The 16,970-nt window shown below is 37.5% G+C and overlaps 1 protein-coding gene across 1 annotated transcript in view; it reads right to left on the reverse strand.

Moving 5' to 3' along the window:
* Terf1 (telomeric repeat binding factor 1) overlaps positions 1-14,926 on the reverse strand; it is a 36,805-nt gene extending 21,879 nt beyond the window's left edge. Inside the window, exons 1-4 of the mRNA XM_010622433.3 lie at positions 14,560-14,926; positions 11,810-11,905; positions 5,220-5,341; positions 2,769-2,855 (exon numbers count right to left, since the gene is read on the reverse strand). Coding sequence (XP_010620735.1) covers positions 2,769-2,855; positions 5,220-5,341; positions 11,810-11,905; positions 14,560-14,869 — 615 coding nt within the window. The 5' untranslated portion in view covers positions 14,870-14,926. The remainder of the gene's footprint in view (positions 1-2,768; positions 2,856-5,219; positions 5,342-11,809; positions 11,906-14,559) is intronic.
* Positions 14,927-16,970: the final 2,044 nt, after the last annotated feature.

The following is a 16,970-nucleotide window of genomic DNA, read 5'->3' on the forward strand; positions in this document are numbered from 1 at the left end:
AAATATATGAAAAAATGTTCCACATCACTGGTCATTCGAGAGATGCAGATGAAAACAACACTGAGATTCCACCTCACCCCACAAAGAATGGCTGCTATCAAGAAATCACACAATAACAAATGTTGGCAGGGTTGTGGGGAGAAAGGAACCCTCCTCCATTGTTGGTGGGAGTGCAGACTAGTGCAACCACTATGGAAATCAATATGGAGATACCTCAAAGAGCTTGGACTGGAGGTTCCATTTGACCCAGCCATCCCTCTGCTGGGTATCTTTCCAAAAGAACTAAAAGAATCATATCACAGAGAAGTATGTGCACCCATGTTTATAGTGGCACAGTTTGTAATAGCTAAATCTTGGAAACAGCCTATTTGCCCATCCGATGAGAAAGCTTTTTTTGGTACTGGGGATCAAACTCAGGACCTTGCACTTTCAAGGCAGGTGGTGGCACCACTGAGCTAAATATTTCCCCAGCACCTTCAGTTCAAGTTTTTTTGGTAAGTAGTTCGTTCAATACTGGATATACAATTTAAAAAATATTTTTTCCCCATGATGCTAGGGACTGAACCTAGGACCTTCACCTGAGCTACATCCCCAGCCTGTTTTCCTTCTGACACAGGATCTCACTAAGTCATTAAGTTGCCTAGGCTGGACTCAAACTTGTGATCCTCCTGTTTAGCTTCTGAGAGGGCTGGATTATAGGTATATGCCACTGTGCTTGGCAAAACTATATAACTTACAAGTAGAGTTGTAAAGCCTGGGCTTGACTAGATCAAATATCTCAAATATCTAGATTTTTGTTTTTGTGTTTAAGTCTTTATGGCTTTAAAAATATGCAGTAAAAGTGCAGATAGGTATTTCAGGATCTTTAGAAATGGAATTGGCTAGAATGCATGCTTATAGATTTTGGTAAAACAGTCTTCAAAGTTTATGTACAAATTTACACTATAGTAATGAACTTATAGCAGACAGTCTAATCATTTCTCCACTTCTTGAACCATTGGTGTTCTAAGACACTTTAACTGTTGCCAGTCTGAGGGATGGGAAATTGTATTTCAATATATAACAGTACTTGGTTTTGCCTTAATGGGTATGAGTGAAGTCAAGTACTTTCTCTCAATCTCTTAATGTTACTGGACATAAGTTTTCCTCCTTATATAGTCACTTATTTCCTTATTTATTTTTGCAGTCCTGAGGACTCAACCCAGAGTCTTGTGCACACTGGCAAGAATTCTACATCTCCAACGCTTTTTATTTTGAGACTAGGTCTATGGAGCACCTGAAACACTCTACTGTACTACTGGAGCAATTGACATAACCACCTGAGAAGACTGGCAGTATCAACTACAGCTGAGTATGTGTAGATGATTTAAGAGATGAAGGTCACACTACATTCAAAGCCATTTAATGTGTACCACACTACCTTGATGTACATTCTTAGACCCACATTCTTTATGAGGTGAATGGGGAATAACTGCCATGTTTATGCTTCTTTAAAGGTTGAGTAAATGAGGCCAGGTATAGCAGAGCATGCCTGTAATCCTGTTTACTCAGGAGGCTGAAGCAGAAGGATCTCAAGCTCAAGGGTAGCCTAGGACAAATAAATACACGAACAGCTGAATATGTGTACAGCTATGACTCATGAATTCTAGTCCTAACTATATACAGAATAGAAATACATACACTTGCCCTACAAAAGATATATGTAAATATGATATAGCTAAGGTGGGTGTGATGGTGCATGCCTATACTTCGAGCACCCTGGGAGGCTGAGGCAGGAAGATCCCAAGTTCAAGTCTAGCCTTGGCAATCTGGTGACTTAGCAAAACTCCATCAACATAAAAAATGAAAAAAAGGGCAGGAGATGTAGCAGTGTGAAGGCCCTAGATTCAATCCCCAGTACTCGGAAAAAAATGTAGACGAACAATAAATAACTATTCACTATAATAATATTCAATGATTTCATTAACTATGAAAATTTTCCAAAACCCAGTGATACAAAACAAGTAAAAACAATACAGCCTCAAACTGGAAAAAACTTACACATAAACCTGCTATATGATTCCACACTAGAAAGTTCACAAACTAGTAAAACTAATCTTCAGCAGTATTACGGCAGTGATTCTCCTGAGAAAGTACCAATTCTCAAGTGACTGGAGGGTACTGGTAAGGTTGTTTCTGATCCAGGTGCACCACAAAGGTGTCCCTTTCATTAAAATACATCTACTTATCTACTTACCCTAAGACACATGATTTCTTCAGAGATATGCCATGTTCAATAAAAATTTCTCCAAAAATATGTATTAAAACTATTTTTTCTTTCTTTGAACATGCTTAACTCTCTCCAATAACACCGGTATTTTAAAAATTGAAGCCAACTGATCATAACATTTTGCGAATACACACACACACACACACACGCACAAAATCACATAAAAAACTCCAGAAAAACAAGCAAGATATACTATACCTGTGCTTCCTATTATGATAGCCCTTAGTTACAAATGGCTGCCAAAACCCTGGACTACTTAATGTGAATTTAGACATACGACACATATGAAATCACACCAGATTTTGAAGATTTGAAACAAAAAAAGAAATGTAAAATACCTCAGTGATTTTTATGTTAATGCTAAAATATTTTTGATATATTAGGTTAGATAAATCAGTATTACATTAGATAAAGTAATACTTTTGCCTTCAATTTTCTTTCAGTTTTCCTCATTCCATATAAAGTTCTAAAGTTCTATGGTTTTAATTTAAGCAATTACCGTGTGAGAACATGGGTCACCAAATATTCTTTCAAAAACTTCCTCTGCTTCCTTAAAACTGCCATGCTCCATACAAACAGCTATAGCCTTAAAGACAAAATAACAAACACAGACCTTAGACTGTTTTTTAAAATATGCATTAATTGTTATTATGGAAATAAGTCAAGTCTGAAACACTTCATTTAAAACATTTTTATATGACAGGCATGATAGCACATGACTATAATCCAGCATTCTGGAAAGCTGAGGCAGGAGGAGTCTAAGTTTGAGCCCTGCCTGGCAACTTAATGATTAGTTAGATCCTGTCCCAAAATAAAGAGAAAAGGTGCTGGGCATGTAGGTTAGTGTGGAGGCCCTGGTTTCAATAGCCAGCACTGCCAAAACAATTTTTTATGAGCTTAATACTTTTTATTTGATAAATAGCAGTTTTTCAAAGATGAACTATCTGTGGCTTGACATGAAAAAGAGGTATGAAAAAAATTTCACTGTTCCTGAGCATACTTACTAATAAATGATCAGCATTCTACCTCTAATTTAGGTTAAACTAAAAGCTGGCATTAACAAATCAGAAGCTAATTGATGCATATTTAGAACCTGATTAAATATGGTAAATCTCTGACTTACAAACATTTGAGTTGACAACTTTCAGATGCAAACAGACCTCATATTTGCTTTGTTTTGTTTTGTTTTTTGTACCAGGGATTGATCTCAGGACCTTGTGATTGTGAGGCAGGTGGTGGAACCACTAAGCTAACTCCCCAGCCCCATCTTTGGTTTTTTAATGCTTTCCACTGTAAATTTGTGTCAAAGGTATAGTCTAATATTCACTTTGTCAGACTTACAAATGATTATCAGGAAATGGAACTTGTTCATAAGTTAGGGACTTACTGTATTAATCTTCAGTGGAAGACAGCTCGGAGAGAACACAGATGCTGTTTGTGATGGTAAAATTTGCTAGTCAGGATTCCAAGAAAATCTCTACTAGAAACCTAGCAAGTCAGATATTTTTGAATGACCATTTTACATACTGGCCTTTCTGATATCACAATGTGTTAATATATGGAATGACAATTATTAACACCTGAGTAATTATATAAACTTGGCAGGCTAAGCTCTTGGTGCCTCAGTTTCCTTATATCTAAAATAGTGGAAATAATAGCACAACTACTTTACAGAATGGTTAGGAGGATAAAAGATCAAAGTGCTTAGAATAGTGCCTGGAAAAATAGTAAGCAATGTAGGTACTAAACGTTTGTTATATACTTTATTTTTACCCACCCAACTTTACAGCAGCAGCGTAGCAACAAAGGTCAGCTTTCTCTAGGAACCCAAAAGGTTGGATATAATGAAAAACTTCTTTGTCCCAAGTTGAATTCTTATAAGAAGTGGTCATTTTTCTGCCAATTCTTTTCTCTTTAGGTCTAAATTCTACTTGACAGTCACTATAGTAATTCTTGGGAAGGATGGAAATCACCTGGGTTTTCTGTCTTAACTCATAAATTATTATTTTTTAATTCTAAAAAACTGAGGAAAAGTTTAATTGAGAAAGTCCACAGTATTTGTTTTGACTGCTAGGGAAACATTCTTTTCTATTATATCTTTGGATGACTTTTTGGCTTCTCACTCTACTAAAATTCTCTCAACATGGTTAACATTTTACATCTCGTTCACAAAGACCAATGATCTATTATTAATTAGAAATATTGGGCTAAGATATATGTCAGTGATACAGCATGTCATGGTTAAGGCAGAGTATAAACTGGGATTGGTGGAGCACACTTCTGGGTATGTCTGGGTGAGTCATGAAGGTGTGGATTTGGGGACTATGTCTGGTCTCTTGCCTTTCCCGTTCTAGTACTGTTCCTGGCTTTGCTTCCATGCCACCATGAATTAAGCAGCTATTCTTCACCACACCTTTCCACCATGTTTTTGCCTTAGAGCCAGATGACCATGGAGTGAATCTCCTTAAAATGTGAGCCAAATGAAGCCTCTCTTCCTTTGAACTGTGGGCATAGGGTATTGTGTCTAGCATGGGAAAGCCAACTTCTATAAAGTACACACTTTGAGTCCCTGGATTCAAACCCTAGTCCCAAATAACTCACAAACAAAAATATTATATTTCTGTTCATATGTATAATCCTTAAGCTGAAATTAGGAGAGCACAAACTTTTGGTTTTTGAAGGCTGCTTGGCAATCTTTAAAATAGATCCAGTATTCTGTATTTCCTGCAACATGGGGTTAACACATACCCAACTATGGAATACAGTACTGAGTTGTAGGCCTTGGTACGTATGTCAAGAGTATAAACCAAAGGTTACATTTCTAAAGAAAAAAACCTAACTAATTTTTTCTTTGGATTTACTGGCCAACTTCCATTAAGTTTCTTTTATTTTGTATATATTTTCATGAATTAGCAAAATAATAATAATAAGCACAAAGTAATACTCATACCTGAATTTTAATTAAATTCTGTATTTTTTCATGAAGTTTGTCATGTTGTTTTTCAATTGAAGTCCAAATCATCAGGGCTGATTCCAAGGGTGTAATTCGCTCATCACTTTCAAACTGTGCATCTTTTAAAAACAAAATAAAAATAAGTAACTTAGAAAGCTAAGTAGAGGCTTATGTTGTAAGCTTCCTTGAAACATTCCTTTGAATATTTACTAAACTGTATACTATGCAGTGATCAAAAATATGGTAAATGTTTAAAATATAAAAATGATTGTAATAAAAGACATATTGCTATTAATCCCTCAAAAATCTCTAAAATATTTCCCCTTGCTTTGTTAAACACACATCACTCCTGCTACTGTCTGAAGCAGTTCTGGAAGATCTTTTTCCTGACCGTCCTAGCTGCCTTGATATCCCAAACTGATTAAACGTGTTTACATTTCATAGTCATTTTGACTCTGTGGAAGAGCCAGATGTTGCATGGTGTCGTCAGAGCCAGTGAAACTGGGTGGATGAGAACATGAGCCTGACTTTCCATCAGAGGGTGCTTGGCAGTGGGATTCACTGTATATTTAATCACACCTCATAAGACACAAAAGAGGACTTCCAGAACTGATTTTGAAAAAGGCAAGAACAATGGGGTGTGGATTAATGGCAATGTGTCTTGTACTGTAATACAGTACATTTTTACAAATTTAAATATAAATCATATTTTTGGATCAGTCCTTGTCAGGCGCCAGGCACTGTTTTGACATATGCCAGGTTAGGGAACTGATTTTCTAACTTACTCATTAAGATTAATTTTTAAATGGGGTGGGGGGGCACCCTGATATTCTTTTTTAAAATACTGAGTTGCTGTGTTTTGGGCTTTTTCTTTTTTGTTGTTGTTGTTGTTGCCATCCTGGGGTTGAATTCAGGGCCTCATATATGCTAGGCAAGCACTCTGCCACTGAGCTAGATCTTTAGCCCAAAAATACTGATTGTTTTTTCCCTTAAGTTTTTGAGATAGAGTCTCTGTGTAGTCCAGGATGGGCTTGAGCTTGTTGAAGGTCCACATTGGCTTTAAACTCACAATCCTCTTACCTAAGACTGCTGAGCACTGGAATTACCGACTTGTATGTGTGGTCTTAGTAAAATAATGATTTTAAGGGGTAAAATAAACTATATTTTACATAAGATATCACAGTAATACAATTCTTAAATTGTTTATAAACCTAACTACATTATACTAAATCTCAAGACAGAGCCTCAGTTTTCTCACTTAAAAATTGATGAAAATAATTTTATGGGACATTGGTGAATACTGAATGTAACAGTTGCACTACTGCTGCACTTTCCTAAGAATGAATTTTGGTCAGGTTATCCTGAACAAAGACTCAGAATAGCTAACTACTTAGTAAATTACACACTTAACAACTCACTTTAGCACTTGGGAACCTTCACTATGTATGCCATGTATGCCTTATAATCTATAATTTAAGCAATAAATATTTACTGATGACTATGTATAAGCACTTGCCTAAAAAACCACAAGCATCTCAAGGAGTAAGACGAAGTACCTATTCTTATAATGCTTATTATACGCTATTGGGAAACAAGCAATACATTAGTAAATGGTAAGGGCTACAAGGAAGAACAAGGGCACTGGTAATAAAGAAGTGTAGAGTCATGCAAGCTCTAGAGTAGTTTGAAATGGCCTCTCTGAGCAAATGATAGGGGAGCTAAGACTGACACAACACAGTCACACAAGATCTGAACAAAAAATATTCCAAAGAGGATAGTAAAAACAAAGATCCTCAGTAGGGTTACAGTATTCAAAGAAGAAAAAGTAAAGAGTAGGCAAGTTGGATATGTGTCATCAGATTGCAGATGAGGTATGTAACTTTCCAATCTGGAACTTACTGTGAATAGAGAACATTCTAATGGATTAGATGTGGAGTGTGAGAAAAAAAACAGAAGATTCAGGTTTTAACAAATGGATAAATTGTGCTGACACTTACTGACATAGGAGGTCTGGGTGAAGAGCAAGTTTAAGATAAACATGGAGAAATCAAGAAATCTATAATCTAAATAAAATGCAGTTTACCAAATAATGCTGAAGTTTTTCTTTTGTCTAGAGTGTCATTTTTATATTCTCTTTCTGACAAATTGTAGCAACCCTTCTAGGCAAAGCATAAACTCCACTTCCTTGGATGCATTCCTGATTCCAGCTAGAAACTAGGAAATTTCTTACCCCCACCCCTACATGTTTTCTTCCCCCCAGTACTAAAGATTGAACCCACAGCTTTTGCAGCGAGCTAATCCCTGACTTTCATTTATTTCATGATAGGGTTTATGGTAAGTTGCTCAGGTGGGACTCAAACTTGTATTTCTTCTTCCTCAACCTCTTAATGTTGGGATTATAGGTATGTAGTACCCCATCCAGCTAAAAATTTTATCTCAATACTTGTCTTTCCTAATACATGCACTTTTCTTACCTGACATTACTTAATCCTGCTCAATAATGTGCTCTTCTCTTTATAAATGTAAGATATGGAAAAATATATGGTAGACCTTCAAAATTTAACCATTTAGACATTCACTTCCAGTAGGCCATAGGATAGTGTAACAGATTGAATATGCCCACTACAACTAAACAAACAAACAAAAAAAAGACTGAATAAATGCACAATTGTATTAGTAAAGACATGGGATAGCTATGGAAGCAATGAAAATGAGACGAACTAAAATTTCAGAGTTAGTGAATCCTTTGTGAGGCAAGCTGATCATGTGTATCTGTTTTCTTCCTTGAGTTTATTAGCTAATTTTGGACAAAGAAGAATACAGTATACTCAGGCAGCAGGATTTATGGAGCGGGGGCATAGAAATAAAAGCCACAGGTAGTTTCTTTGGGGCTGGCTTGGTGGATTAGAAACTAGATAAACTGTCAACATGACTGGCTTTTCCTCAAAAGATGCACTGAGTTCTGAGGCAGGGTAGGAATCTGGGAAATCTTTCAGTCTTATAGATGATAAGAAATAAAGACCCATGAAGAGAAAAAGTCTGGCATAAACAAACACTTACCCCTTTGAGACATCTGCAGTATTTTAAAGCCATTATGTAGGATAAGAAATAAAAACCAATACGGCAAACACTAGCCATGTATAATTACTAAGCAGTTAAAATGAGGCTAGTCCAAACTGAGATGTGCTTTAAGTAAAATACATACCAAGTGTTGTAGCTTGTGTCTAGACGTCACCCTAAAGTCTCATGCAGTCTTTTTTGAAGGTAGCTGAATCTGGAATGTATGATGTTGGGATTAAGGGCGTGTGATTACTGAACCACTATGTGTGAGTGATTGGTTTGGCACCATCCCAATCCCAGTATCTGGATGGGATAAAAGGCAATGAAAGACTCTGTTAAGGTCTCTTGTTGCTTTTTGCTGCTTCCACTGCCATGAACTGTTGCCCCTCTGCACCCTGACTTGGAGCCAGCAGATTATGGACTGAAACCTCTATGAACTGTAAGCCAAATAAACCTCCTCCCCTTTTACCTTTGTATGTTGGGTATTTTGTCTCAGCAATGAGATAAAAGTAACATACCGAGTGTATCATAAAAACTTACTACAAAAAGTAAAATACATCATTAACATTTTTATGTATTACTTCTTGACATGTTTTAGAAATACTGGATAATACGATTAGAATTATCTTTTTATTTTCTTTTTTTTTTTTGGTACCGGGGATTGAACTTGGGTCCTTGCACTTGCAAGGCAGGCCACTGAACTGCTGAGCTAAATCCCTGGCTTTTTATTTTCTTAATGTACCTATTTAAATTACACATCTCTTAAGCAGTACTTATATAGAGCAACCACTAAAAATAGTATAAAAGGTTACATACACCAAAAATCCAATCTAATTAAACTTTAACTGCCTCTTTATGTGAGTCCATTATAATAAAACATATTGATCCATGACAGCTGACCATGGCCTATTGTATCTAGGATATATACTCAACAGGAAATCTTTGTCAACTTCAAGATGAAACCATGGGATTGGGTTGGGAATATAGTTAAGTGGTAGAGTGCCTAACATGCACAAGATTCTGGCACCACAAGAAAATAAAACTTTGGGATCTCACATAAAATCTGGAACTTGGATGTTCCTTTTTTGGTGAGAGAAAGTTATCCAGAAAGAAACTAAGATATACTGAACAGGGCTATATATAAAGCACTGTTGGGCACTTTATATTTTTGTTACACTTTATTTACAAAAGAACCCTATTAATAATATTATCTTATGGTCTGCAAAGTCTGGAATTTTCCAATTGTGCCTATACCAACCTGTTTTTTCTCTTTAGCAACAGGCTCTGATGTCTGATCTCTTCCACATTTACTCTGCTCTAGCTCTACTCTTCAGATCGAACTTCAGGCCCTAAATAAAACAGGCTACATGAGCCAAAGTTGATTTAGTGAGTACTCTGAAAGTGGTGCTAATACTTAGGGTTTGTGTAATACATGTTTATAAGTTAAGAGTTTCATGTAAATACTGTCCACTAAGTAGGACTGTAGGGAAAGTATTTTTAAATTGTAAAAACCAATTATTTCCACCAAATTATACTTTGACCATGTAAATAAAACTGAACCAAAATTATCCAGTATAATCTAGTATGAACTGTGGAAATAAGGGAGAGAGATTGTAGCTATAAACCACATTTCTTTTTGTAAGTGTCTACATCAAGTTTAAATAAAAAACTTCAAATATCAGTTGGACATGATGGCAATAAGCCTATAATGCCAGCATTCTTGGATGCTGAGGCAAGAGTAGCACAAGTTACACCTAGTTTCGGCAACTTAGTGTGACCTATATTAAAATAAAAAATAAAAAAAGAGATGTAGTTCAGTGTGAAGGCCTTGAGTTCAATCCCCAGTTCTGCAAAAAGTTTCAAATATCACTAGTCAGTAATAGTGTTTAATTGGCATGAGCACAAAGTTATATAATAATAAAATTTAAAGTCTATGAGAGAGTTTGCCCACTATTGTATCAGAAACACTAAAGAACTGGGCTGAGGATTTAGCTCAGTGGCACTGTGCTTGCCTCCCAAGCGCAAGGCCCTGAATTCAATCCCCAGTGTGTGTGGGGGGTGGGGGGGACACACACGAGAACTTACTAGAAACGTAAATCCCAGAGGCCCATATTCATCCCTCAGATTAGAGAACTCATGGGGAGAGCAGGATTCATCATTGTTATTTAAGAAGTTCTCTGAATAATTCAAAAGCATACCAAAATTTGAGAATTGCTGCTGTAAGAAGATAGAAACTATATTTCTTTTTTAGTAAAACTTCAGATTGCAATTTGTTCTGTACAACTACCAAACATTTATAATAAATTTTAACTTGATGAAGGAGCTATGTCCTGCAATATTAGTACATCATGACAATTGTCACATGATCTGAATACACACACACACACATACATTATCTCTCTCTCTCTCTCTCTCTCCCTACTCACTCACTTCCTTCAGGATTGTGAGTGATCATCTCCAAATATCAAGAGGTCATGGAGATCTGGACTATGGAGGAGGAGCAGAAAAAGGCAGAGGCATCCCTTCAAATCAAATTAGAGAGATACATAAATGGTGTAAAACAAGTGCAAACGTTTGTTAAAAAAGAACCATCTGAATAAGGCTGTAGCAGTGCAAGCAATGAATTTGTTTACCAACAGTACAATGTTCTCTCTCTCTCTCTCTCTCTCTCTCTCTTTTTTTTATTTGGTACTGGGAATGAAACTCAGGACCTTGCTCTTGCAAGGCAGGTGGCAGAACCACTGAGCTAAATTCCCGGGCCCAATGCAACATTCTCAAAAAGAGGCAAACGCAAGTGTCACTGGATAGGTTCCTTCTTAAAGCTGCATGATAAGAAAAAGATTCCCGAGCCAATAGACAGCAGTTGGGGGCCAGGGATTTTGCTCAGTGGTTCTGCCACTTGCCTTGCAAGCGCAAGGACTACAGTTTGATCCCCAGTACCAAAAAAAGAAAAAAACAACAGACAGCAGTGATTCCATTAATAATAGTGAAAGTCATTCTACACAATAACCCTTCTCTCTTCTCTCTCTCACACCAGCCACAAAGATTTTCAAAGGTTAGGGCACGTTAATTTGTTCACTTTTTTTTTTTACATTTGTATTTTCTTTATTATTTTGTATTACACTACATTACTGTAATCATTTTTATATGAATATTTTTGGGTTGTGAAATGAATTAATTAATTTTCCAGAATTTCTTACGGGGAAATTCATTTTTTATTCAAGTGCTTTGGATTACAAGCATATTTCACAAATGAATTATGCTCACCAATGTTTTACTTTATGTGTTCTATTTTGTTTTTATTTTTGGTACCAGGGATTGAACTTGGGTCCTTGCGCTTGCAAGGCAGGCCACCGAACCGCTGAGCTAAATCCCCGGCCTACTTTATGTTTTTTAAATGTGTGTGTGTGTATTGGCCAGATACATATAAGCAAACCCTGAAAAAAAAAAAAAGTTTATAATCTCTTCTGATTGTTTTATATTTGAACATAAATTATTTCCAATAAAAGATTAAAATACATATTTACCAAGAGATTTCCCTGCTGCAATTCTTGTCAAAAACTGGCATATGTACACAGTTCTCAACTGATCAGCTGTGAGACTAGGGAGTCCATGAATAATAGCTGGAAAAGAAAAAAGTAAATTTTACTAAAATGAAATCAAATAATCTAGTAGTGGTTATATGTGGTTAATAGATTATAAACATCTCATTAAAATTACCAGAAATTCAAAGATGTATGTTTTAGCTATTAATCTTTAAAAATCAGCACAAAAGTGGGGCCTACTGGTGCACAACTGAAAGCTCATTGCTCTAGGAGGATGAGGAAAGACGATTTCAAGCTCAAGCCTAACTTGAGCAACTTCACAAAACTGTCGCAAAAGAAAGTAAAAAAAATGGCTGGCAATGTAGCTCAGTGCAAAGGTCCTGGGTTTGATCCCCAGTACCACAGTTTTCCAAAATACAGTTAAGTCCCTGACTTATGACATTAATTCAAGTTGCAAGGTTTTCACAGAATAGACCTTGCATTTGGATTTTTTTATGCTTTACATTGTATTTCTGTCAAAGGTGTATAAGACTCACTTTATTGGATTTACAAATGAATCTGACCTACATAAATTCTCCAAGAGCCAGGAATGGTTGTGCATGCCTGTAATCCCAACACTTGGGAGACAGAGGCAGGAGAATTGTTTCAAATTTGAGGCCAGCCTGGGCTCTGTAGTACATTTTAAGGTTAGCCAGAAGTACAGCGAAGCATTGTCATAAAAAAAAAATAAAAAAAATCTCCTGGAATGGAATGGGGATTCAGTATAACTGACTTATACATGCAGAATAACAAATATTTAAAATTATTTTCAAAGTATTATTGTACACTAACAAAAAATATTTAAATCTGTATTAAAATGTCAAATCACTAGTTGAAAAGTTATTTTATAACATGAAATTCTTCACACTATAGGAAATAGTTTATATTATTTCTGTCAAAATTGCAGTTATGTGACTGTTCAGTTCACAAAGCTATATTTAAAAATATATTTATTAATATTTACCTCACAAACATTTGCCCACCTAGATGTTGTACCAGGCAATGAATACACACACTGGCAAGTGCACTGTCTTCCTGGATTTCAGTGAGCTGGCTTATCAAAAGACAAATGACTGAACTAGTAAAATAAAAATGTGAAACTGAAAAAGACAAGTGCAGAATGCTAGGGCAGCATACCCCAAAGAAATCTTACAATGTATTTAAGTATCTTTCAGGGGAAAGAACTGTTAGGGAAGGCTGTGCTGAGGAAATACCATAATGTCTAAAATAAAGTGCCTTTGTACTTCACCCAAGGTTTGGTTGGTATATATCTGTATATATAACAGTATGTACGTGTGTGTGTGTGTGTGTGTGTGTGTGTGTGTGTGTGTGTGTGTATTATAGCATAAACATCTAGCAACCATTAAGTAGATAAAACAATACTCTTACTCTTTTCCTCAATTCTACAATGGCATAATCTTATGATGTAACACAGATGATATGGGCCAAATATAGTTAAAATTAATTAAACAGTATTTAAAGAGAACAGATTAAAGTTTTAAAAAGCAACTAAATATTTAGTGAACATCTACTGTGAGCCCATCTTAGCAGCTGATAACTGAGGGAGAAGACAGCCAATCCCTGATCCTTATGAAGTGTTTTCAGTCTGAGAAGATACAAGTTAATTATGCAAATGACTAAAATTTTAATGAGTGTCACAAAGAACAGATACAGTCAGCCCTCTGCATCCACAGTTCTGTACCTGCAAATTCAACCAACTGAAGATCAAAATGTCTTAAAAAATAAAACACTTGTACTTAACATGTAGTATTTTTTTCCTTCTTATACTTTAAATGGCACAGCATAATAATTATTTATATAATACTTACATTGTATTAGGTGTTATCAGTAATCTAGAGATGATTTAAAGTCTATGGGGAGAATGCTGAGGTTTTATGCAAACACTAGGCCAAAAACTCAAGTGTGGTGGACACACCTGTAATCTCAGCATTTGCTTGGCTGAGGCAGGAGGATCATAGCGAGATCAAGGCCAGCCTGGATTACACTGAGAGACCCTGTCTCAACAACAAAAATAATTTTTAAAAGACTGGGGGTGGTGTTCGGGTGAGGGTGTAATTCAATGTAAAGGCCTAATGTTCAATTCTTGGGACCACAGAAACAAACGACAACGAATAATCTTCCCATTGCGTCTTCGTCTTTGTTCATTATTTACAGGCTAAGCCGATTTCAGGTTTTTTATTCTGAGGACTATACTCAACAAACAGGCCAAAGAAGGTTTAAATATCTCACAAATCAACATAAAACATTGATGACTGGGGCTGTAGTGACTGCAGAATAAATATCACCATAATACCACTGTGTAGCACTCTGGGAGGCTGAGGCAGGAGGATCACAAGTTTGAGATCAGCCTGGGCAACTCAGCGATTAAAGAGAGACCCCGTCTCAAAAAGACCCTGAGTTCAATTCCAGTATCTTAAAAGCAAAGCACAGTTTAAAAACCACCAAATAAAAGCTCCTAAGAAGCCAAAACAAACCGCACCCTGGGTTGGGTGCAATTTTATACAATGTCTAGTCTAATCCTCGTGTCCACCCTAACCGGGGGGTCTTATTTTCATTTTACGGAAGAGAAAAAGAATCTGAGGGGAAAATGAGGCGCTGACAAGGGCGGAACCGCGACAACAGGCGAATGTGGCCGGGGCTAGCGTGGGTACTGGAAACTGCCCGGCACTCACCCTCTGCGCTGTCGCGGATGCGGTGGAAGTCCTCGGAGCGGCCGTCACGGAATGCCCGGCAGAGGGAGAGGCAGAGGAAATCCAGCATCCACCCGGCAGCCACGGCCTCGGCCTTCGCCACCAGGTCCTTGTCCACCTCTTTCTCTTTCTCAGGGACCCAAAACTCCCCCTGGCAGTCCAGCAGTTTCTGGCACTCTATGTGCTCCTGGTTGTCTCTGTCCTCTATCAGCGCCGGCTCCCTGGCATCCTCATCTTCCCCATCCGCACTTCCCCGCGGGCTCTGGACGCCAGAGGAGGAATCATCCGCCATGTTGAGCCGCTCCCGCCTCCAGCCCCACCTCCACCCCCCTCTCCCCAACGTCTAGCGCTGCGCCTTGATTGGATCCCGGTGAAGGGCGCAGGGCGTGACCGCGCGGAGTCGCTCCGCTGGCGGAAAATCACCCAATCACATAGCCAAGATGAAAGAAGGGGTCGAGCCTGGTTTCTGATTGGCCGAAACCTGCTCGCTTCTCCGACCTCGAATTTCCCGCCAGTCTGGGGTGGGCGTGGGGCTACTTCGTCCTCTTTTTAAAATACAACCTTGATGGAAACAAGCTAAGTTAAAATGGAAACACATTTTTCAGCAGCTACTTCCAAAGGAGATAGGTCATTATTCTTGGTTACTATCATTCAAACTTAATGCTTTAGGTGCTAAACTAATTCAACAAATGCATTTTACTAGAGTATTATAGGCAGCTAAATTACTGTAGTTACAGAGGGATTAGAAATCAGCACAAACAAATAAAGGCATCAAAATTGTGGGTGGAGGAGCCCCTGAAGAAGGCCAGGTCTCAAGATAAAAGATGCAAAGGCAAGGCCTAAGAGACCTAAGAGATAAACAACAATTTGAGATTATACCGTAAATATTGCCACCTGGTCCAGGAAATCCAGCTAGCAATCAGACGCCCAGGTGGGTGACCAGAGCATCTGGATTTAGCCGTTCCCCAAAATGCCATTGTTCCTTCCATGTACCTTTGCTATTTGACTTGTTTTCATATAGGTTGATTGTAGTTTGATCCACATTGTGTCCATGTTGTGACTTTGCTATATAAATTACCCAACATAGGGCCTCAGTGGCCACCCTATCGGGAACCCTCCAGGAAATCCAGGAGCTATTCTTCACTTTATTTCCAATAAAACTCTCCAAATTTCTTCCATTGTTTCGAGACTTCATTCTTAAAGTTGAGAAGCCGCGAACTCAGTACATTCGGCGTCTAACATGTCGGGAGTTATTTTTTTCCTATATCAACAGGATCACAAACCAAAACTGTTCTAAAGAAGTGACAACCTTGCCTTTGAACTCTAATACACATCATAATCAGCCCTGGCCACATTGAAACAATGGCTCCACTTCTGGAGCTTCTGGGTTCCACTCCAGAAGTTTCAGTTCTATAGTTCTGGCTAGGGGTCCTGGAACATGCAAGTCTAATTAATTAATAAGTTCTCTGGTAATGCTGAGGCTGCTTATGTGAAGATTACATTTTGTGACCTACTGCCTTAGGAATAGTAGATTACTATGGAAGTGTATTTTAATTGGGCTCTGAGACTATAGAATACATAAATGAATGCTTATTGTTATCATTTTGCAGCAAACCTAGGGCCTATGTATATGGTAGGCAAGTGCTCTAGCAATGAACTAAGCCTCAAGTCCCTGAATGCTTACTTTAAATTTTGCATCTTACCAGACAAGAGGAGATTCTGGGTAGGTGGGTGTGGCCTGGGTAGGGGGGGTGGACTGGTTATTTTCTGTTTCTTGATGTGGTTGATAGTTATGCTCAGTTTGCTCACTTTATGAAAATTATTTGAACATCATTTATGCCCTTTTTAGTATGTATTATTGAATAAAAAGTTAACTTTAAAATCCTTTTGTTTATAACATATATATATTAAAATTTTTTTGTATTTTAATTTTACATATATATTACTATCTTTTGGCAGTAGTATTTCATGTCTTTTTTTCTCTTTGGGGACTCTAGGGGTTGAAACTAGGGCCTCACATTTCTACACAGGGGCCCTACTACTGAACTGAGTCCTCAGCTCTTTTATTTTCAGATAGGGTCTTAATTTGCTCAGGTTGGCCTTGAACTTTGGATCCTCCTGCCACAGATTTCCAAATGTGGAAGCTAAACGGCAGAAAATGAGTTAATCTACAGTTATAGTAGTTACAGTAAACCTAGCCTCTTACTCCATCAGGCTCCTCTAAACTGGCACATACTAAGTGGCCATAATATTTTATATAGTGTAAACTATATGTAAAAGTAAATCATAAGCACACCTTTGATGTGGAACACACATATTTCTTCTCAATACCATGTGACCTTTTTCTTGGAGTTGATACATACAGGATCTTGATACTTAAAGCCTTCTGTGAG

This window comes from Fukomys damarensis, unplaced genomic scaffold (genome assembly GCF_012274545.1).
Source record: "Fukomys damarensis isolate Sample0158 unplaced genomic scaffold, DMR_v1.0_HiC HiC_scaffold_5, whole genome shotgun sequence".
Lineage (NCBI taxonomy): Eukaryota > Metazoa > Chordata > Mammalia > Rodentia > Bathyergidae > Fukomys > Fukomys damarensis.